General features: G+C 36.4%; 1 protein-coding gene across 6 annotated transcripts in view; it reads right to left on the bottom strand.

Moving 5' to 3' along the window:
• The window catches only part of ADAMTS6 (ADAM metallopeptidase with thrombospondin type 1 motif 6), a 278,314-nt gene that overhangs the window by 75,372 nt on the left and 177,675 nt on the right, over window positions 1-25,267 (bottom strand). For 4 of the 6 annotated variants that reach the window (XR_014061715.1, XR_014061716.1, XR_014061717.1 and 1 more), the window contains exons 12-13: window positions 19,944-20,089; window positions 17,799-17,862 (exon numbers count right to left, since the gene is read on the bottom strand). Coding sequence is in view for 3 of the 6 variants with exons in the window: in XM_081518234.1 (XP_081374360.1) it covers window positions 17,799-17,862; window positions 19,944-20,089 (210 nt within the window). In the remaining 3 variants the exon portion in view is untranslated. The remainder of the gene's footprint in view (window positions 1-17,798; window positions 17,863-19,943; window positions 20,090-25,267) is intronic. The other 2 variants (XM_081518235.1, XM_081518236.1) reach the window with 1 other exon arrangement.

Below are 25,267 nucleotides of genomic sequence, written 5' to 3' on the forward strand. Positions count from 1 at the left end.
TTTCAAAATATGTACATGTGTTGGTTGTTGGAGAAGAGAAGGATGTTGAGAGAGTGAAGAGAGGATTATTTGTTTTTAAAAGTTTGGAATGCTTTTTCTACCTAAGTTTTTTAGAGAAGAAAATCTTGCCAATCTAGCTAGGTCTAGATTCTAAATTCCACAGGGTCATCCTAAACTTAAAGTTCACAAAGAATTAAAAATATAACTTCTCATAGCGTTGAGGAAATATGACCTAATTTGACTTATCTTTTAGAGTTCTGTACCAGCAGCATCTAAAAAGTTAAGTATTGCTTTTGAAACAGGGATGGAGAAAACATTTCCCTTAAACATGACAGAACAAAACAAGTCATTAGATGAAATTCTCAACTGTGAACAAATATGTTACATTCTCAGAGATCATTTTGAGGACATTTTACTACCCTCCCTTAGATCTCTACATTTACTTGATACACTTTCCTGAGATCAGTACATTGCAAATGTCCTTTGAATCAAGTGCAAAAAATAATAAGGCTACAATGTGCAAACATGTGCAAGGTCATCATTACTTGCTATATACTGAGGTTTGAATTTCCACCATGTCAAGTTTAAAGCCTCAGATTCTGAAAACAGTGGCAGCAGGTCTACATTCTGTTATGAGCCTTGCATTTTAAGATATTTTCTGCACATTAAAATATGACACTGCAATGCTAAATCCAATGGTTTTACTTATCAAATTATCATTCATATTTGCCCTTTAAAAAATGAAAAAGAACTATTCACATAGGCTATGCAATGCATTACACTAGAAAGATGTGCTTCCACCATCTTTTGTTTCATGATGTGCTAATTTTTGGAATAAAGAAATGCTTCCCATTACAAGACATTTTCAGGAAACCCCAGAAAATGACCAAGGTTATCAGTGGCTTTGTATGCAGCAAGACTAGTTTTAAAGAAAATATCCTCAATTTTAAAAAACACAAGTAATTTGAAATACAAGTTTTCACACAATACTTAAGTATTTGTAAAGCACCAACCACCTAAAACTTCATCCAGGCATGTCTTTCAATCTATTTGGAGTAAAATACAAAAATGGAAAAACTACAATCCTATCTGAGGCAACAAGTATATGACAGCACATTATAAGTTGTCTACAGGTGCTGTATATAGGTGAAAGATCGAAGTGTCAAATGAATCAGGGAAATATTTGTTGAGGAAGAAAATCTTGAGTGTATCATAAGAATTATAATAAAAGTATCATACATACTTATTCTTTATAACATTATAAAATATTATAGAAATTGAGCTGGTTAAGAAAGAAAACAGACTTCTATTAAGAATGAAGTCAGGACTTCTCTGTGGTCCAATGGCTAAGACTCCACACTCCCAATGCAGGGGAGCCAGGTTCAGGGAACTAGATCTCATAAACTGCATCAAAAGATCTCGTGTGCCACAACTAAGACCCAGCATAGCCAAATAAATAAATAAAATAAAAATAAATATTAAAAAAAAAGAATTAAGCCAAGTAAAGCCATGGGGAAAGAAAAGAAAAGGTCAATTTCGGGAATAGTTGGATAAAGGCCATCCTGGATGAAAGAAAGGAACTGTATAGAAGTGTACAAGTTAACATTTCATAGATAAGAATTGGTTAAAAAATAAAAAAAAGCCCTGAAGTAATAAACGAAGGCATCTTGAGGGACACTCACTTCAAAAAAAAAAAAAAAAAGAAACAAAAATCCTATTCTCGATCATCTTGTAATTATTATCCTAAACAGCAAAGAAGTAAAAAGTCCAAAAGAATATTACTGCTTAATGACATACTTGGATAACATTTCATAAGATTTCTGATCTATTCTTTTCTTGTGATAACCATTCCCAGGATCAGCATAATAAAAATATTAACAATAACAAACAGATACTTACCTTTTTCTAAGCGTTTAGTAAGTACCTGTTCCATGGCACACTGTTCAGAGGTCTCTAGATCTATTATAAGCTCTCTCACCACTCTTGAGGTGGTTATAATTAATAATCCCAATTTACAACTGAATAAATTATATTTTATCACAGGCTGCTTATTAACAGTTTCAATGGGCAAAGACATTTCCTTCTTCTGAGTGGGGGCTTCCACTGGACTCTGTAAATGCTACAATAACATAGGTTTTTAGCTCTTACAATGTACAAAAACCTAATAGGAGTAACTTGGATTCTAGACCTAGCCTTGTCTTTACCAGCTGCAAGTTTATCTGCTCCAACTACTTTTTTCTTATTTATAAAATGAGAGGGTTAAAGTATGAATTTTAAGACACAAGACAGACAGAATTAGATTTGATTTTAACTGACTTATTTCATTTACACCTTCAGCAATGTACTTAACTTTCCAGGTCTCATCTATAATCTAGGGTAATACTAGTATTTACTCTGTAGGTGAGGATTTATGTAAATTGTTTAGTTCTGTACCTGGCAGTGGTTCAGTTCAGTTCAGTTGCTCAGTCATGTCTGACTCTTTGCAACCCCATGGACTGCAGCACGCCAGGCTTCCCTGTCCATCACCAACTCCTGGAGCTTGCTACCTGATAGTGGTAGCACTCAATAACTATTAGCAGTTGCGTGATCTTTGGTCTAGGCATCCTTAGACTCATTCCTCACCCTCCTCTTGGTCTGCTCTTTACTTCAGGGGAACACATCTGCAGGCTCTATTTCATAGGATTCTATGTCAGTTGACTTGTAGTTGAGTTCAGGCAATGGAAGGCACTAGCGGGAGAAGCCAGGGTATTTCATTTCCTCTCTACCTCCGACAGCATCTTAGGCAGAAGCAGAGTACTTTTGTGGCTCCAATGTCAAACAGCCACCCTTACCCTCTATACATGATTACTGGAAAAACCATAGCTTTGACTATACAGACTTTTGTCAGCAAAGTGATATCTTTGCTTTTTAATACACTGTCTAGGTTTGTCAAAATTTTTCTTCCAAGAAGCAAGCGTCTTTTAAATTCATGGCTGCATTCAGCACTGCAGTGATTTTGGAGCCCAGGAAAATACAATCTGTCACTGTTTCCACTGTTTTCCCCATCTATTTGCCATGAAGTGATGCATGATTTTGAACACTGAGTTTTAAACCAGCTTTTCCACTCTCTTCTTTCACCCTCAACAAGAATCTCTTTACTTCCTCTGTATTATGGGTAATAAAGAGTGAGAAGCAAGTTGAGAACAAAAACTTGGTCCTCTCCCCCCTTCCCTTGATGTTCACGACCCAGATAATCATGATGGTGTGATCACTCACCTAGAGCCAGACATCCTGGAATGTGAAGTCAAGTGGGCCTTAGGAAGCATCATTACGAACAAAGCTAGTGGAGGTGATGGAATTCCAGCTGAGCTATTTCAAATCCTGAAAGATGATGCTGCGAAAGTGCTGCACTCAATATGCCAGCAAGTTTGGAAAACTCAGCAGTGGCCACTGGACTGGAAAAGGTCAGTTTTCATTCCAATCCCAAAGAAAGGCAATACCAAAGAATGCTCAAACTACCACACAATTGCACTCATCTCACACGCTAGTAAAGTAATGCTCAAAATTCTCCAAGCCAGGCTTCAGCAATACGTGAACCGTGAACTTCCAGATGTTTGAGCTGGTTTTAGAAAAGGCAGAGGAACCAGAGATCAAATTGCCAACATCTGCTGGATCATCAAAAAAGCAAGAGAGTTCCAGAAAAACATCTACCTCTGCTATATTGACTATGCCAAAGCCTTTGACTGTGTGGATCACAATAAACTGTGGAAAATTCTTAACGAGATGGGAATACCAGACCACCTGACCTGCCTCTTGAGAAACCTGTATGCAGGTCAGGAAGCAACAGTTAGAACTGGACATGGAACAGACTGGTTCCAAATAGGAAAAGGAGTACGTCAAGGCTGTATATTATCACCCTGCTTATTTAACTTATATGTAGAGTACATCATGAGAAACCCTGGATTGGAAGAAGCACAAGCTGGAATCAAGATTGCCGGGAGAAATATCAATAACCTCAGATATGCAGATGACACCACCCTTATGGCAGAAAGTGAAGAAGAACTAAAGAGCCTCTTGATGAAAGTGAAAGAGGAGAGTGAAAAAGTTGGCTTAAAGCTCAACATTCAGAAAACTAAGATCATGGCATCCAGTCCCATCACTTCAGGGCAGCTAGATGGGGAAACAGTGGAAACAGTGACTGACTTTATTTTTCTGGGCTCCAAAATCACTGCAGATGGTGATTGCAGCCATGAAATTAAAAGACGTTTACTCCTTGGAAGGAAAGTTATGACCAACCTAGACAGTATATTAAAAAGCAGAGACATTACTTTGTCAACCAAGGTCCGTCTAGTCAAGGCTATGGTTTTTGCAGTGGTCATGTATGGATGTGAGAGTTGGAGTATAAAGAAAGCTGAGCGTCGAAGAATTGATGCTTTTGAACTGTGATGCTGGAGAAGACTCTTGAGAGTCCCTTGGACTGCAAGGAGATCCAACCAGTCCATCCTAAAGGAGATCAGTCCTGGGTATTCACTGGAAGGTCTGATGTTGAAGCTGAAACTCTTATACTTTGGCCACCTGATGCGAAGAGCTGACTCATTTGAAAAGACCCTGATGCTGGGTGCAGGAAGATTGAGTGCAGGAGGAGAAGGAGACGACAGAGGATGAGGTGGTTGGATGGCATCATCAACTCGATGGACAAGGGTTTGGGTGGACTCCAGGAGTTGGTGATGGACAGGGAGGCCTGGCATGCTGCGGTTCATGGGGTCGCAAAGAGTCGGACACAACTGAGTGACTGATCTGACTGATCCATCCCTTTCCCTTTTCCTCCTAAAAGAGATGGGAAGTCTAGGAAGATGGAGGATTCCTACAGCCTCAGGAAAAACAGCAAAATTGGCATTTTATTGGCCTTTTCTCTTTTCCACCTTCTGTTTTTTTCTTTCTTACATGCACGCCAAATGCACTTGTATTTTCTTCACTATTACACTAGACCAACTTTATACTTTTCTCAAATTTAATGTTCTTTCTCTCCAGGATAGAAACATATTCTTAGCTACTTATATCTTATTACTTGAAGAAGCACAAGTGGAGGTTGGATTCTGACCCTTGCTTTGCTTAGCGAGGCATGCACTTGACATGGGATTGTGAAAAAGGACATATTTCTGTTCATTCACTCAGACAGGTGTCATATACATAAAGACACCACATGCCTCTCTTATAAGTTCCAAACAAAATTACTGATTTCTTAATTATCAGGAACTATTTTATTATCTCATTAAAAAATTCACAAAAGCATTTCCAAGGTTAGTGTTCAATATATGTAGTGAATCATTTCAACTCCAGTTTTTTTTTAATTTATTTATTTTAATTGGAGGCTAATTACTTTACAATATTGTGGTGGTTTTTGCCACACATTCACATGAATCAGCCATGGATGTACGTTTGTTCCCCATCCTGAACCCCCCTCCCACCTCCCTCTCCATCTCATCCCTCTGGGTCATCCCAGTGTACCAGCCCTGAGCACCCTGTCTCATGCATCGAACCTGGACTGGCGATCTATTTCACATATGATAATATACATGTTTCAATGCTATTCTCTCAAATCACCCCACCCTCGCCTCCTTCCACAGAGTCCAAAAGTCTGTTCTTTACATCTGTGTCTCTTTTGCTGTCTCGCATATAAGGTCATCGTTACCATCTTTCTAAATTCCATATATATGCGTTAGTATACTGTATTGGTGTTTTTCTTTCTGACTTACTTCGCTCTATATAATAGACTCCATCTTCATCCACCTCATTAGAGCTCATTCAAATGCATTCTTTTCAATAGCTGAGTAATATTCCATTGTGTATATGTACCACGTCTTTCTTATCCATTCGTCCACCAATGGACATCTAGGTTGCTTCCATGTCCTGGCTATTGTAAACAGTGCTGCGATGAACATTGGTGTACCAACCCCAGTTTTAATGTAAACTTCTCATCTTTTCTCTCCCAAATAGCTCCTGGTTTTATGGAAGCAATTTCACTATATTTTTACTTTGGAAAAAAACAAAAGTCTGATAATCCTACATTGTCCAGAAAAATTTAAATCTCAATCTCATGTTTGATATTATAGTCTCTTATACAAGTTTTCAAAATTAAAGTTGTTTTTATATGTCTTGTATAGCCTATATTTTATTTAAATGTCTTCTATCCATAGCATGACCCTTTCCTCTAAGCCTGTAAAAATGTTAAGAAACAAACTTTTACTGTGTGATTTTAAAAATGTCTCTTTAAAGAACAAAATAAACAAGCAAGTTTTTTTCTATGCTTAAAGCTAGTCTTTATTTCTCAAAACAAGATACACACTATAAAATTCATACTAACCTAAAGGTTAATGACACTGCTTCTGCTATTTTTTGCCATCTTATATATATATAGATACATATATACATACATATACATGAAACTAAACTTTTATAAGTATATTGAAGTGTACTTATAAGAATAATGTGGTTGATACATATTTGCTTTCTAATTATAACTTGGGACACAGTTATAACACTGTTAGTTAATAGATCAACTGTGTACTTTGTCATCACTTACCCCATACCTTTCCCTGGGGGCAAGGTCTGTGGTTTCATAATTTTCTCAGCTATCTGGTTCTGCTGCAGGTTAAGGTTAGACTGGAAGTAAGACAATGTCAAAGGTGACTAAACTCAGAGCTTACTTTGCCACACCTCCCTCCCAAAGGCTCCATCTTTTTTAAGAAGGCTAGAGCAGCATCCGGAAATTCTATGCCTTATTGAATCCTTTCCACGGCACTAGCCTATTGCTGAGCTTTAGTTCCTCATTTAAAAATATTAAAAAAACAAACAAACAAGGCACTTTTCTGGGCAGTTCAGTGGTTAAGACTGTGCTTCCAATGCAGGGGGCACAGGTTCCCTGGTTGGTGGAACTAAGATCCCACATGCCGTGCAGCAAGGTCAGAAAAACAAAACAAAACAAAAAATCATCCCTGTCTTTCCCTTTATAAAAGTGATTTGATGATTTAATGAGTACTTTTTAAAATATATAAAAGTACTCTGTAATCTCTAAAACATAAATGTATACAGTAATAGCTGCACTGATTGGGTAAAGATTAAGTACTAGGAATAGCACTAGATGTTTTAAAGTGTTTGTGCTCAGTCACATCTGACTCTTTGTGACCCCATGGACTGCAGCCTGCCAGGCTCCTCTATCCATGGAATTTTCCAGGTGAGAATAATGGAGTGGGTTGCTATTTTCTACTCCAGGGGATATTCACAACCCAGGGATCAAACCATCATCTCCTGTGTCTCCTGCATTGGCCGGTGGATTCTTTACCACTGAGCCACCTGGGAAGCCTGATTAAAGTGTTACTTCTTTGAATTCTCAAACAGACCTGCAAGTTTGATATAATTATACTCTATTTATACAGGTGTTCCTTAAAAATTTGGTGAAGTTAGGTATCTTGCCAGGGTGAAATAGCAACAACCTTGTTATAGTCAGAATTAAAGTTAAGTCAATTCTAATCCAAAGTCCATACTTCTTTCACTATAGTCTTACATCCAAATATAGGCTATACTTTTCCTGTGTACCACAACCAAGGCAGTAACACCATTTAACTGACCTTAAGCAAGAATGGAAGTAAAGAACTGCAGACAGCATGCACCTCTAGCAAAGCTGACTGAAGAAACACCCATGTACTACATAACCTATGCTTAAATTTTAGAACAGACCACAGGTGAACTGGAAAATCCTTTGTCTCCATAACTTTTTATAGTTTTGATGCATAAAATAAAGGAGGAAATGAGATGCTTAAGATGTAAAAATAATATGACTTCATCCTAGCCAAGGTTGAGCTTAGGTTTTTCACCAGAAGTTCTATCCTAGTCACATTTTGAAGCAGACAGGCAAATCACAAATAGTATGGAAAAAAAAACTTAAGGATTTTCTGGAAAATAGCTAACAATACCAGAACGCTCTTTTTTAGAAATGTAGAAAAGTTCTTTGTACTGTAGCTAATATTTCTTCTTTAGGCTTTGATATAAAGTTTGGCTTATAACCTTAATATAGGTATATTTTTTACCCATGACAAAAATCAAGTTTGAGTATTTACCACACTGAGGTATAAATTCTTCTACTTAAAATACTATGTACACCAATTTTTACCCTCTTAGAACATTTTACATAACAGTTTTAAGTGACTGCAGTGAAAAGTTTCTCAGGAAAGCAGAAATGCCTGCTTAACAGTCAATATTCTTTTATGCCAATAAAAAGGAGATATACATAATAAAGTACTTTTTGAGCAGTACTTGAGTAAACACTTTTTAGAAGACTGAGTACATATCTGGATCTTTATTTATCATAATGGCACTACTGGACAATCATGTTAGTGCCTCCCTTTGCTCATTTATAAACACTGTCAGGACCTTATCAATCATTTAAGTCCAAAGAGGGCAACTGTCCTCAACCAATGAACCCTCAGCATCACAGCTTCCATAAAGCTCTGCTCTCCAAACCCAAGTTCCATAAGACCATGTCTATTAGATTAGTTTATGATTCCAAATATTCTCTCGAAGTTCCTGTCTATTATCCTGTCTTTAACAGATGCCTTCTAGGGCTTCCCTTGTGGTTCAGCTGGTAAAGAATCCGCCTGCAATGTGGGAGACCTGGGTTTGATCCCTTAGTTTCTCAATAGCTTCAAGGCAAGAAGCATATTCATTGTTCCTGCCACAGCTATTGTCTTTATCTGTTATTCTGTCCTAGAAACCATGATGTTTGTATCATAGAAAGAATCCTTGTCTAGATGCCAGAGGCTCCTAATACAGGGAACATACTACACATTTAATACACCCCGATGCAGATAGCCAGCCTCAGAGTCTATTGTGCGATACCTTTGGCCTCTAGGCTGGTTATGCTGCTGCTGAGAGTGGTTAGACCAATTTTACAGATTGCATTATTTAAAAATCTTAAAGACTGAGATTCTCTCTTAATAAGTTGCTTCTTTCAAGAAACATAAGAGAAGTAAAAGACCTACACAAAATAAACACAAGAAAATTAACAAAATGGTAATAGGCTCATACATATCGATAATTATCTTAAATATAAATGGATTAAAAGCACCAACAAAAGACATAGACTGGCTGGGTGGATGAAACATGCGCATGTATGTACCTCCACTTACCACATCACTCTACTTAAACTCCCAAATTATATGTAATCATTTTATACTGTTAGGTTAATCATGTTTCCATTATAGCTTGCAGCTGTAATTATCTTTTTTTGTCTATTGTGAAAACTGATAAACGTCTTTTACTACTGTGATTATTTAACTATTACCCACTTAATACCACTGTATTATGATTGGTCAACAGAAAATAATAGGATTCTATATCACTAAAACTATCATTTAATAGGAAAACTGGCAATCACTTTTTAAAAATCCAGATGCATATCAGAATTATCTTGAAATTTTTGAAAAATACAAATGTCCAGGTATTGCTTTTTTTCTCTAGAGTTCCAGATTGTTTCTAATGAGCATCCACGTTTAAAAACAACTGGACTATATGATGATTTTTTATTTTTATATAGTTTGTTTCACTTATTCTATTTCATATTCAGTACTCCCATTTCATTTAGTTTATGTTTTCCAATTTTTGAGTCTCTTTTTTGTTGTTCTTTCTCAAGCCTTCATCAAGAGTAGTAGAAAAGCTTTTGTACACACACACACATATATAAATAGTATGTATAATATTATATATATATTAGAAAACTTATGAATTTTTGCCTAGTTAAAAAATTTATGATATTTTGATTCCACTTGTTTGACTTAGTATGAAAAGAATGCTAAATTTCTAATTCATATTCACTCAAAAGTTTGATATAGTTTCATGTATTTTGGCATCTAATATTACTGTTAAAAGACTAGAAAGTTTACTATCTTAGTGATCTTTAAGAGAAAACCTGAATGAGGCTGGAAACTTCTAATCCAGTTCTAAGAATATAAAGAAATACTGTTGTAAAAAAAAAAAAAAAAAACAGGAAATTAACATGATACAGTATTATTAACTAATGTGCAAATGTTGTTCCAGTTTCACAAAATGTTATGGTAGTGGCCATTATTTGTTTTCATACCTTATTCAAGATTCCACGTTGTATTTAGTTGCATTAAGCAGCTTCAGCTGCATGCAACAAATTCTGGTAAATTCTCTTCTCATTTTTATTCCATTACATATATTTTCTAATATTCTTTGCTATATTAATAGCTTCTTAATAGACATACCCACCATTTAAAAGTGGACATTTAATTTTTTAAATACATGTGGCTCTTAAGATATCTTTGATATTAATTTCTCATTTTGATATTAATATCTCATTTAAATGTTTTCTTCTCTGCAACCACCATCTGTGTTTTTTCAGTCTTCTAACTTTATTGTGGCTTTCAATGGCTAAGTCAAAGATCTCTCTTGCTAAATGTCACATTACACTTGAAAATATGTGGGTTATTTTCAAATATCTTTTGATATTGACTTCTAACATAATTCTACAGTGAAATGAAAACAGACTCTGTATGATTTCGATACCTTTAGACAATGAATTTTTTTTTTATGAGCTGCCTGTTTCCTTCCCTAGCTCCCTCTCTCTCTTCCTTTTTTCCTTCCTTTCTTCTATTCTTCTTTATTCTTCCTTCTATTCTATTTTTCCCACTTACTCCTCTCCCTTCTCTTCCCTTCCCTTCCATTTCTTTCTTGTCTTTTCCTTAATACATTTCTTTAGACAATGAAATTTTTGCACCTTATTTTATGTCCCTGGATATGTTCCAGTGTCTCCTAGTTTAGAGTCTATGGGAACCTGAATATAATTTGTATCCTACTGTTGTGTGAAAATTGTATAAATCTTAATTATGTCGAATTGGTTCATGATGTTTTTCAGGTCTACTATGCCCTTCCACTTTTCTGTATATTCATCTTATTAATTTTTGAGAGTTTGATATTGAAACTCCAACTAAAAAAATCTTAATTTATCTACTTAAAAAATAAGTTTGATATATAGTAGAAATATATATAACCTTGTTCTAAATTTTCCAAGTCTCTTACAAATGTGTTATCATACTTTCATCTGCTATTCAGCTGTATAAAGTCAAAATGTATTTTGACTTGAGCTGCTGTATTTCTTAGTGGCACAAAATAAATCACCTATGAACTAATTTATGTCATAGAAACAGGCTTTAAAAAAAGACTATAATACAAGTTTATAGCATAGTTTTTCTAGATTTCTATTGAACAAGTGGAAATTAAAATTATCCTACAAGTCAACTCACCACTGTGGAGTGGTGAGTACAGAAAGAAAATATGGTTAAAATAATAGATCTAGTATGTAGAAAGTGCTCAATAAATGTTAGCAGCAGCTACAACTATTACTACTACTGCTGCTGCTGGTACTATTGTTATTGCTATTAGTACTAGTCCTGTTACTGCTGCTACTACTTTTGTTGCTTAAAGATAGAAATTAAATGAGCTCTGATGCAAACATCTGAGGTATACTCAACATCTATCACTCCCTACTTTCTTGCTTGCTGTTGTTGTTGTTCAGTCACCAAATCGTGTCCGACTCCTTGAGACTCTATGGACTGCAGTGCGCCAAACTTCCCTGTCCTTCACCATCTCCCAGAGTTTGCCCAGGTTCATGTTCATTGAATCGGTGATGCCATCCAACCATCTCATCCTTTGTTGTCCTCTTCTCTTTCTGTCTTCAGTCTTTTGCAGCATCAGGGTCTTTTCTGATGAGTCAGCTCTTTGCATCAGATGGCCAAAGTATTGGAGCTTCAGCTTCACATCAATCCTTCTAATGAGTATTCAGGGTTGATTTCCTTTAATCTTGACTGGTTTGATCTCTTGCTGTTCAAGGGATTCTCAAGACTCTTCTTCAGCACCATAGTTTGAAAGCATCAATTCTTTGTCATTAAAACTTCTTTATGGTCCAACTCTCACATCTGTACATGACTACTGGAAAGACCATTATTGTTTAGCTGCTAAGTCGTGCCTTACTCTTTTGCGATTCCAGGGACTGTACCCCTCCAGGCTCCTCTGTCCATGGGATTTCCCAGGCAAGTATAGTGCCATTTCCTTCTCCAGATCTTCCCAAATCAGGGATCAAACCTGAGTTTCCTGCTTGGCAGACGGATTCTTTACCACTGAGCCACCAGGGAAAGACCATAGCCTTGACTATATGGACTTTCGTTGGCAAAGTGATGTCTTTGCTTTTTAATACACTGTCTAGGTTTGTCAGAGTTTTCCTTCCAAGAAGCAAGCATCTTCTAAGTTCTTGGCTGCAGTCACTATCCACAGTGATTTTAGAGCCCACGAAGAGGAAATCTGTCACTGCTTCCACCTTTTTCCCTTCTATTTGCCATGAAGTGATGGGACCGGATGCCATGATTTTAGTTTTGTTTTTTTTTTTTTTATAAATTTATTTATTTTAGTTGGGGGCTAATTACTTTACAATATTGTAATAGTTTTTGCCATACATTGACATGAATCAGCCATGGGTTTACATGTGTTCCCCTTCCTGGACCCCCTCCCACCTCCCTCCCCATCCCATCCCTCTGGGTCATCCCATTGCCCCGGCCCTGAGCCCTTGTCTCATGCATCGAACATGGAATGGTGTTCTGTTTCACATATGATAATATACATGTTTCAATGCTATTCTCCCAGAACGTCCCACCCTCACCTTCTCCCGCAGAGTCCATAAAATTGTTCTATGCATCTGTGTCTCTTATTCTGTCTCGCATATAGGGTTATCGTTACCATCTTTCAAATTCCATATATATGCATTAGTATACTGTATTGTTGTTTTTCTTTCTGGCTTACTTCACTCTGTATAATGGGCTCCAGTTTCATCCATCTCAGTAGAACCGATTCAAATGTATTTTTTTTAATGGCTGAGTAATATTCCATTGTGTATATGTACCACAGCTTCCTTATCCATTCGTCTGCTGATGGACATCTAGGTTGCTTCCATGTCCTGGCTATTGTAAACAGTGCTGCGATGAACATTGGGGTATAGTTTTTTTAATATTGAGTTTTAAGTCAGCTTTTTCACTCTCCTCTTTCACCCTCATCAAGAGGCTCTTTAGTTTCTCTTCACTTTCTGCCATTAGAGTGGTATCATCTGCATATCTGAGGTTGTTGATATTTTTCCTGGCAATTTTGATTCCAGCTTGTAACTCATCCAGCCTGGCATTTTGCATGATGTGTTCTGCATATAAGTTAAACAGACAGGGTTACAATATGCAGCTTTGTCGTACTCCTTTCTCAATTTTGAACCAGTCAGTTGTTCCATGTTTGGTTCTAAGTGTTGTTCTTGACCCACATACAGGTTTCTCAGGAGACAGGTAAGATGGTCTCATATTACCATCTCTTAAAGAGTTTTCACAGTTTGTTATGGTCTACACAGTCAAAGGCTTTAGCGTAGTCAATGAAGAAGATGCTGATGTTTTTCTGGAATGCCCTTCCTTTCTCTATGATCCTGCGAATGTTCGCAATTTGATCTCTGGTTCCTTTGCCTTTTCTAAACAGAGTTCTAATTTTTGCCCAGGAATCTACTTCTCAGAGAAGATGACCCTAACCCCATTTTAAGGACTTATCTGGATTAGCTGAAATCAGTTATGGTAATAACGTTCCTTTTGCTTGTGACTGGGTTAAGGGTGGGCATGTGGCGTCTTGACCAACAAAACATGAAGGAAGTCTGCTGAGGGAGCAGGCAAGAAGCTTTGGTAAAAACTTTTCATATACTTAAGAAAGACATACGGGGTACTTTATCTCTTCTCTTCCTCTGAATATTGTCAGGGAAAAGTACCTTAGTTGTTCCATTGCTCCCTTTTTGATGGTTTTCAGTTTCCTTTAAAAAAATATGACCTTAGGATATTTTCCTTACTATCTGATCAGCTCTTTGCTGATTTTAAAATGTTAAAAAAAAATCTTATTCAGCAATCTAAAAAAATTTTTCTGTCAGAGTAATGTCATTACCAAAAACAGAAGTTTCACATTTGTTTCTAAAATGAACTAAGTTTGATTTGATTAAAGAATTTTATACATACTATTCATAGTCTTTTTTACTGTTTTTTTTACATTTTATATTTACAATGCTTCAGGTGTACAGAAAAGTGATTCAGTTATATCTATCTTTATATATATTCTTCTTCAGATTCTTTTTCATTATAGGTTATTACAAGATATTGAATATAGTCTTCTGTGCTATACAGTAGTTCCTTTCAAAACAAAAATAGACTCAACAGACGTAGAAAAAAAACTTAAGGTTAGCAAAAGAAGAAGGGAGAAGGATAAATTAGAAATTTGGGATTAACAAATACAATCTTCTTTATAATAATTAGTTCTCTACTGCAAAGCTAGACTAGCTTTGTGCTGTCTAATACAGCTGTCACTAGCCACATGTGGCTATTCAAATTAAATTAATTAAACTTAAAAGATTCTGTTCTTCTGTTGCACTAGATGAATTTCAAGTGCTCAACAGCTAATTTGACTAGGCATTGGACAGTGCATATATAGAATATTTCCATCATTGAGAAACAATCTCTTGGACAGTGCTGGGCTAGATTATGTGTCTAGAAAGTTTAAATTTTCATGTATTAGATTAAATTTTAAAAGGTTCCAGCTTGCACAATTTATGCTCAGATAGCTTTATTAACTTGGATAGCATGAAAATAAATTTTGGTGTGGTAACTTTATTGTCTCAAATTCTGAACTAGTAGAGACAAGATTAATGAGAAAACATAATTATTTGCATATCCATGATATATATATATATACACATATATATGTATGTTAAATATATCTCCTTAACATTTGCTGAAAGCTGAAACAGAAGACAAAGATACTAATAGAAATGTCAAGTGACCAGTAGCAAGCTTTATAAAAAATCTGAGCATATAAAATATGGGTAAAATGAAACAAGCTTGGCATGTGTGTCTGGAGTGTCTTTATCTGCTTTTTTATTACCTACCATACATTATTCATATTATATAGCACTTGTGTTATTAGACCCAAAATGTGGGCCCACCTCTGCAACTATATAACAGAAATAGATGGGGATTGAGAGGTGGGTTTGGCTTTCACACTCCTACCTAATACAGTCTAATATATAGTAGGACTCCCTTCTTCTTCTCATGCATAAAACCTCTATTTTCTGAGATTTATGTTATTCATCCAAATCACTATTTGATTTCATCATTGCTTTTTACTAACCTCATAATGACTGTTTCCCATCATTGATTAAAGAGCTTCATACCTGCTTCACAGTTTCACTATATGCTCCAAGTCCTAATGTCACCCACATGGAAGACTCCCCAAACTCCCTACCTTTAACAGTCCTTGAACTCCTTGACCTCTATTCAACCTTGGGCATGCACTCCCATGACCACAATCCAGATCTGACCTCAATGAGAACAGTCTCACTTCTCACATCTTAAACTCAAATATTAATACATTCCATTCTTGCATCCCCTGACTTGCTATCTCTTTCACCCTGTTTATCCTGCCACCCTGGTTCTTTAATTTTTATGGATTTTTCAAAGTTAGGTATCTAATTTTCTCCTTGCTAGCCCTCTTTATAGACTCCATTGTCATTCCCTAGTGTACAGCGCATGACTCACCAGTATCCTTAAATTCTTCTTGATTTGTTTGCTGTTCTGTTGTAGTCTTACCTTTCTCTAACCCATTTTCATCTAAAGCATAAATCTGAGACTAAATTTTAACCTACACACTTTACACTTAATTTTATTTGTGCCTAGAAAGCTCTCAATGTTTTTTCCTTCTTTTCTTTTCCAATTTGCCCTTCAGGTCTTTAGCTTCCTATGGGAAGAAATCCTTAACTCCATAATTAGGCTATGTGCCAATTCCACATGTTTTTACAGCATTCCATATTTTTTCTGTCATATCACTTGTCACCCTGCCTTGTGATTTTCTGTGACTTCCTTGGAAATTATAAAATCCTTCAAGGCATAGACTCTCTCACTCTAGCACAGTCTGATAAAAGTAGGCACTCAATTATTTATTAATTAATGCTGGAAATTTAATAGAATCATTGTAATTAAAGCTACATGTAATTATTAACTTGAAGCTACATGTATCATTAAAAATAAATTTAATAGAACTAAATATGATAAGCTATAAATAAGAGTATGTTAGCAATAATATGAGGAGAAATAGAGTAGGGTAAGGAAGATTAGGAATCCTAGGGTTGTAGGGAGAAGGGAGGGTTGCAATTTTAAATTCAGTATCAGACTAGGCCTCACTGAGAAGATGATCAGTTGAGTAAAGGTGAGGTAAGGGAGTTAGTGATGTAGATATCTGGGTTGGAAGACTATACAAGGCAAAGAGAATAGCCAGTTCAAAAGCCCTAAGGTGGGAGCATGCCTGGCATGTACAAGGAGGGAGACCGTGTGCCTGCAGCAGGGTGAATAAGGAGGAAAACAGTAAAAGATGAGTTCAGAGAAGTAACAGAAGGCCAGATTGCACAGGCCTTGCAAACCTCTGTATGAGTTTGTATTTAAGTAAAACAGAGAGCCATTGAAAGGTATTGGGTGAAATACACTGAAACTCTGTCTCTTATATTGAGCACTGTAGGGAGCAATAGTAATATCGGGAAATTCACTGAAAAAGCTATTTAGAATAATCCAGGGAAAGATAGGGGACAACTTCCCTGATGGTTCAGCAGTAAAGAATCCACCTGCAATGCAGGAGACACAGGAAACACAGAAGAGCATATGAATGAGGAATAGTATGGGAGTGTGGGTAATAGTCTCATGATATGATAACAAATTAAAAGCTGTGGTTTTTAGATAGCAGAAAGGAAAAACTCTTTGGAAGGAGTAATAAGATATAATGACTGGGTGTGGGCTTCCCTGGTGGCACATTGGGAAAGAATCCACCTGCAGTGCAGGAGATCCAACAGACACAGGTCCAATCCCTGGGTGGGGAAGATCCCCTGGAGCAGGAAATGGAAACTCCCTCCAGTATTCTTGCCTGGAGAATTCCATGGACAGAGGACCCTTGTGGGCTACAGTCCATGAGGTCACAGAGAGTCGGACACGACTGAGTGATTAACACACACTAATAAGATATAAAGAAGATAGTCAACTCACTTCCAGGCCCAGTCATTCATGGGCTACGGGAGAAAACACAAGTCCTTAACTTTAGAGGCCTGCAAAAAGAAGCAGTATCTTCAGAGGAAACCCAGTTTCCATTGCAACAAGAAGGTAAAAGGAAAGAAAATTTGGACACTTCAAGATACAAGGGGTTTTGCTGATGATGAATCACGAGTTTCTGGGGGCACAGAAGAGTTTCAGTGGTTGGGCAGGGATAGGAAACAGCAGGGATATGCAAAGATTTATGGAATTGAATGGAAAGAGACGAGGAATGACGCTGAAGTCTGGGACTTCTTGAAGTGGCAAACGTAAAATGGAATAAAGGCCATAATAAGATTAATCCTTATTTCTTGAACTCAAGAAAGATAATGGTGGCAAGGTTGTGAGTGTTGAGGGGCTAGGAAGTTCAGGGTGTGCGTGTCTGTCTCTTGATTCCTTTTCAGGAGAGCATATTTGCTCCTAGTGCTGGAGCTTCCTCTTGACTCTTGTCGATAGAATTGATGGACCTAAAAGGCTGGTTCCATCCAGTTTCAAAAATTCATGTGACCCTCACACACATGGATTTCTGATCAAACTAGCTCACAGTTTAAAAAATTTCCCTGCTCTAGGGGAAATGTAAGCTAACTTTTCATAGCATGATTTGCTTTTACTTACATCTGTGTTGCAGGAGCGATACCGTTTCCTTTCCCCAAGGCAATATTTTCCACCTCCTGAAGGTCTGAAAACACATTTTGTTTAACATGTGAATATAATATATCTAACCACATAAAGAGTACATAAATTGCTTGATGAAAACATATTGACATTTTATTAGTTACTAAAATAATAATCATGGTGATAGCAATAATGATTACGGTTATTAAACAAAAATTAAGACAATTTGCTATGAGTAATTTTATAAGGCTCTTAATTGTGATGATATATACATTCTTAAGAAAATGTGATTAAATCAATGTATTTTCTAATTAACATAGTAAACAGGTATTCAGTTCAACATAATGAGTTTAAAAATCATTTATAATGAAAAGTCATTTGAATCATATTCAACAAAACACATAATCTGATACTATGTTTATCAAGTAGGAAATGGAAAGTTTGTTTTTACAGACTAGAAATAAGAAGACATTCTCTGGAAATAGCTTCAGAGTATTTAATGAAGAAATAAATTTCTATCTCATTTCAAATATTACATAAAGTTTAAAAGAATTAAATCTAAACATCAGATAGGCTTGTATTATATAGATACTTTATATTACATTCAATTAGGGTGTTAAATATTTGTTTTACATAAATTAGTTTCTGGAGTATTTAACATTAGAGAAAGTCATATGCTATTATTTTGGCAGGTAATATTTGAATGGAAAAAAATAACTTGTTGTTTCAAAAGTGGTCCACATCATTCTTTTAAATATTTGGGTATATTATTTATTACCATAGGGTTTTATACTTTTGGTTATTAAATTACAGTAGCTTGGAGCTGAACTTCATTATTCTGTACTTGTTTTAAAAAGATCAAGTCTCAATTATAATTTTGGTTCACTGGTAAGTATTATAAATTTATTACGTTATCAATTATCTCATTGATATTAATTACAAATGAGATAATTAAAGTTACACTTTAATATATTAAAGTATATATTAACATATTTCGAATGCCAGTGAATGCGGACTTTAAACAAGGGAGAAAAATGGCCCAGCTTGAGCCAGGATGGGAGAAATGGGTTGGTCAGACAAAAATAAGGTAGTGGGAATAGTGGCACTGCTGTTTTATGAGTGGGTGACAGTGAGCTCTGTTTAACAGAATGAAAAAACAGAAGTAATACAAAGGGAAACAATTTCAAACTAAAAAAGAAAAGAGAAGAGACATTTAGAGGGAGGAACCAAAGACAGGGATACTAAGTTAAAATGGGAAAAAATAAAAATAGACCATCTTTTACCCCAGCAGGGGGAAAAAACAGAGGTGATATCATAACATCATTCTGCACCAAATAATTGTCAGCAAAGAGGTCCTTAACCTGAGTTCTAGACAAAAATGGGAGCACTTGACATGAAGCAGCTAAGGAGCAGTTTAGTCTCTGGTAGGACACGACAGACCAACTAGAGAAATCATCCACCTGTAATGGGCACTGGCGGGAGGGAGAAGCAATCCAGCTTAGCGAGGAGTACGGACGGGCTGGCCTCACGCCAGGGGGACTCTGGCTAGAGAAAGCGTGGTGGGAGAGGAGCAGTCTGACCTGCATAAAACAGTCATGAGGAGAAAGTGGTGGCAGTTCCGGAAGATGATTAATGGGGGCATGTGAATGGAAACTATTTTAACACATGGGCAGTATTCTTTTCATTGTGATTTGTGATGCGAATCAAGGCATTTCAACCCTTGAAGTGCTCTCATTGGTCTTTTTAATACTAATGTAGCAGTAATAATTTTATGTGACATGTGAAAAGACCTTAGGTTTCCTGGGAATAATGGTAATGTAGCTAAGACCAGACCTGGTTTCATCCATAATTCAGTAGTTTTTGGAGGAGGAAATCTATCTGATTATTATTAGATTAAAAGTCTGGCTGTACCTGGGATAGATACACAATGCTTTTCTTTTCTTTTTAGTTACATAGTAAGGTGAAAAGAAGAAAAAGAAAGTCTGTCTAACAAGGCTCCTCCACTTTCCTGTGCCTATTGCTTGTTCTGAAGACAAGCACTTGGCTCACTGGTGAAACGTTTTTACAGATAACATGTGAAACCACAGCTTTGAATCATTTCCAACTGTGTCTTTTTGTTGGCTCCGGCTTACTTTAGCTACTTACGCTGGACTGTCACAGTGTCTTAGGGATGAGGAGACGCCTCCCCCGCAGGTCCTGCTGCACTCTCCCCATAGTGACCAGGGACCCCAGCCCCCATCTATGCTCTGGGGCCAAGTGCCAAAAGGAACACAATCTCCCTGATAACACCACTGCAAGATTTCACAGAAAACACAGAATTAGCTTTTAGGCAGGCAGGGCTACCAGGATAGAAATAAATACATAAGGGTCAGGCAATGACCAATTATAGGCATTAGCATTCTCCCAATAATTAACAGACTGAGAGTTCTTTAACTGTGTTTAGACATTGGTAAAGGTGCATGTGATTTGCAAATTATCTTTAGCTAAGCAATGATTTATACATCTCTAACAAACACCAGGAGTCTAAAAAACTTGACTTGACTTCTTTTTTTCCTTCTTTCTCCTCCTCCAGACTTTTGGTGTTTTCTCATTAGAGAGACCTCAAAAGTCTTCTTTAGATATTTTAATATTATAACATTTTTTTCTTTATATTTCACTATTATTAGACTCATGGAATGATAACGCAATATGGAAAGTTCCCCAGTAAGGAATTTTTATGATGGTAATTGCTTTCTCTTTAAAAAAAAAAAAAAAAAAGGCCAATTGAGGCTACAATAGTAAAGGAATGTGTTGTGGCATTTCATCTACATGAGTACTGCAGACATAATAAAAGTAATGCCAAGACACTAGGGACAGGGTACAAAAAAACCCTTATATACACTGACTAGCCATGTGTATAGCCCCTACATGAACATGTGTACCGGAATTCTTCTCAGCTTTACTCTCTGCAATAAACCACACATACTACGCATAAGTAGAAAGCCAGGAATAATTTATCGAGACGCAGACATCGCATAATCAGCTCATAACTCTAACATGATAAATCTTATTTGCAGAATATGGTAAAAATGAAAGCTGTTTTTAAAAAACCAAGCACTATGCAAGGCTTTTATTAGTGCATTTTTCTGAGTTATCAAAATTTGATGAACCATGCTGACGCTTGCAAAAGGAAATGGCAACTCACTCCGGTATTCTTGCCTGGAGAATCCCATGGACAGAGGAGCCTGGTGGGTTACTGTTCATGGGGTCACAAAGGGTCGGACACGACTGAGTGACTAAGCAGCATGCTGATGCTATGAAAATTCTTTGTTTATATGAATAACAATAGTGAACATTATCAGAGTTGAGTAACTGTCAGCAATGTTAGATTGTTAAATATAAATTCAACTTCATATTAAAACATAAAGGGTTTATGACACATGATGTTTTAAAAGTAATCAATTTATTATATTAATTCTATATATCCAGAATTCTTCCACTTTCACCGTTTGTACTGCTATCACTATAAACTAAACTGGCAAATGGAATAGCTTGTTACCTGGTCCCCCTGCCTCACTTTCTTCTATCTATAATCAACCTATTCTCCAGGGAGCTATCAGAGAGCTCTTTTAAAACATACTATGGTATCATGTTACTCTTTTTCTCAAAAGACTGTAATGGTTTCCTCTTCCCCTATGGTCAACAATGACCTTTGTGACCTAGCCCCTGCTTCCCTCTCCAGCCTTATTCTCTTTCTGGTACAGAATGCTCCAGACACACTGGCTTTCTTTCTGTTCCTCAATACACTAAACTTATTCTCTGCTCAGGGTACTTAGATTTGCTGGTCCTCCCAGAAATACTCTATCCTTGACCACTCTTATTATGAAGTGGCTGTACCTCACTACCCCTGCCACCCTCCCCTCCTCCTACTCTAGCATGTACAGAGATTACATCTTCCTGTTTTAGTCCCCTTTACCACTCATTTAAATTACCCATGGCAGAAAATGAGATGGGTTAGATAACATCACTGATTCAATGGACATGAACTTGAGCAAAATCCGGGAGATAGTGAAGGACAGGGAAGCGTGGCACGCTACAGTCCATGGAGTTACAAAGAGTCAGACATGACTTAGCCACTGAACAGCAATAACTTATTTTTCAAATTATTTATTACTTTTATTGCCTCCTCTCTTTAGTATACAAAAGCCTTAAGAGCCACATGTGGCTATTCAAATTTAATTAAAATTGAAAATTGAGTTCCTGAGACCCCTGCTAGGACTCCATAGCCACATGTGTCTAGTGGCTATGATACTTGACAGAGTAGATACAGAACATTTCTATCATCACAGAATGTTCTAATTGAAAATGCTGAATGCCTAAAATAGTGCCCAGAACGTAGTGGATATTTAACAAAACTGTATTGAATGAATGAATACATTAGTTAAATTATTGAATTCTGTGTCCCATTTTGGTTATTATATGTCAAGAAGGAACTGGAGATATTGGAGAGTAAAGAAAGTCAAATTCATCTTTGCGTCCTTGGTAGTTGGCATTCACAGAATGTTTCAGTAGTTGTAACAACATATAGGACTTTTTAAGAAAAGTACAAAGGAATTATCATTTGTCTATAAATTTTATGGACTCTGAGGGAGAAGGTGAGGGTGGGACGTTCTGGGAGAATGGCATTGAGACATGTGTATTGTCATATGTGAAACAGAGCACCATTCCATGTTCGATGCATGTGACAAGGGCTCAGGGCCGGGGCAATGGGATGATCCAGAAGGATGAGAGGGGGAGGGAGGTGGGTGGGGGGTTCGGGAAGGGGAACACATGTAAACCCATGGCTGATTCTTGTCAATGTATGGCAAAAACTATTACAATATTGTAAAGTAATTAGCCCCCAACTAAAATAAATAAATTTATAAAAAAAAAAAAAAAAAAAAAAAAAATTAGGCAAGAGGAAGTTAAAATTTAATTGACTATATAAGGCCAAACATTCCGATCCTAAATCGAAGAAATATTAAAGTAGTGCATTAAAAAAGATAACGTGTTTTGGGCAATTAAAGAGTATTATGAAGAGAAAAAATCATCTGTCTAAAATGATGAAGCAGAGGTAGTTGAATTAATCAATCATGAAGTACCAACTCTGGAAGCAGGACTGCTAATTATGTACATGTGAGAGGGAGAATGTTCAAGGTGCCAGCTTATGATTTACCTAATTGATCTTGGAGACGAACCAGTTTGTATAATGGTATATCAATTGTGTTAGATCTTCATCTATATAAAAATCATAACAGTGAACCAAATATCCTCTGGTTTTACATTTTTGGTATTACAAATGTTATTACAAGTAGCTCCGTGTGAGAATATTTATGCCTCACCTATTTTCCTATGAGAGTAACTGAGTAATGTAGTATTAACCAGTAATTACTGTTCTTCCCCCCTGTGGTTTGGAAGGACTGATGCTGAAGCTGAAACTCCAATACTCTGGCCACCTGATTCGAAGAACTGACTCATTTGAAAAGACCCTGATGCTGGGACTGATTTAAGGCGGGAGGAGAAGGGGATGAAAGAGGATGAGATGGTTGGATGACATCATCGACTCAATGGACCTGAGTTTGAGTAAGCTCCGGGAGTTCGTGATGGATAGGGAAGTCTGGTGTACTGCAGTCCATGGGGCTGCAAAGAGTCGGACACAACAGAGAGACTGAACCGACTGAACACTTAAAAATTCCAAATATTAAAATTTGCATATTTTTTAAGTTGGAAACAGCATTACTGATTTCAAATAAGGATAAAATTTGATTTTACATTTATCTTATATAATCACAGAGCTGCACTTAAAGCTCAAAGAGACTTTAGAATTTATGTGGTCTAAGCACTTCATTTTTTCATATGAGGCAACTAGAATCTTAAGAAGGTTGACTTGCCCAAGATCACTTACTGAGAGAAAAGGATTTGCTGTCCAAATACACATAAAAAAAAGTGGGGAAAAATCAATTGGAGGTGTAGGACTATATATCTGAAGACATTAAAGAATATGCTAATATACTTTATTGAACTGTTTTTACTACATAAAAATAACACTAGAGATTTTTTTAAAATTCAATGAGCTGCAAGTATATATATATATATATATTTATACATGTATATGTTTTTTCATACCTCCTTGAATATTCTTATAATTAGTAGAGGAAAAAATTCCACTTTGTGTAATTTTTAGGGCATGAAATTGTGAAGGCCACACAAACACTGAAAGATGTAGGTTCTAAAGTATTTAATAATATTGTATTACATGTTTTCTAGATGCTCACAGAATACAGCACGGGGTAAGAAATCACATAAATTCTCCTGTTTCCCTCTTAAAATGTATATTTAAGGTACAAGATAAATACAAATATTCAGTTCGTAAAATGTTGCTCAGTTCTTACCATTAATTAATATATACACAGCAGTAGTATTCTGTAAGTGGTTTGCTAAAACCTTTTATTGTGAAAATGCACGCTATTTATTATATCTATTCTACAGAGTCAAAGTATAATAGACAATTATATCATAAAGTTAAATAACATAAATTAATGGGTAAAGAATGAAGAATTCATAATAATAATACAAGTATCAGCCATTTAGCAGTTGACAAGAGACTAGTGTCTAGTTTAATAATTAATTAACAACTTAGTCTTCAGTCAGTGTTTTGTGTTTAGTCACTCAGTCATGTCAGATTCTTTGCCACCCCATGGACTGTAGCCCACCAGGCTCCTCTGTCCAAGGGGATTCTCCATGGCAAGAATACTGGAGTGAGTTGCCATGCCCTCCTCCAGGGGATCTTCACAACCCAGGGATCGAACCCAGGTCTCTCACATTGCAGGTGGATTCTTTACCATCTGAGCGACCAGGGAAGCCCACCAGGGAAGTCTGTGTGTACTCTGTTACAAACTTCAGTTCTCATTTTAGCAACATCCTTCTTTGGTCCAAAGCAAGTCCTTTGTTTCTTTTCTTTAGTTTCCCTAACTACAAAATGGGGACTAATTTCAGTTTTTTATTATAATATGGTTTGGATTAGGATGACCACAGAAATTAGTTCTACACAGACATACCTTCAAAGAAGTTAAAAATCTATCAAATGACTTGTTTAACTTTGCTCTCGGGCAAAATGTTCTTTTGTGCTTGTTTACTTTCCTCTCAACCTTGTGTTTATAGGAAAGGATCTCTGGAATTTTTGCTACCTCTCCTTCTGGTAGTATTATGTATCTTAATGTAGTACATGATTTTAAGAGAAGAAACTCATTTAACTTAATAAGTTTTTTAAGAAACCTATAGGGAACTTCATGTCGATCAAGTTATTTGAGCTAATTTTGTAGATGACCATATTAATCAATCTATACTAAGATTTTAATGTAAGTCATAATTAATATAATTAGATTACACCAAATAAACTTTAAGTATACATATCCTATAAGAACAGTAAAGGTGGGAATTCTGGGTTTTAT

The sequence above is a fragment of the Giraffa tippelskirchi genome, chromosome 8 (genome assembly GCF_054371585.1).
Source record: "Giraffa tippelskirchi isolate mGirTip1 chromosome 8, T2T-mGirTip1v1.2.pri, whole genome shotgun sequence".
NCBI lineage: Eukaryota > Metazoa > Chordata > Mammalia > Artiodactyla > Giraffidae > Giraffa > Giraffa tippelskirchi.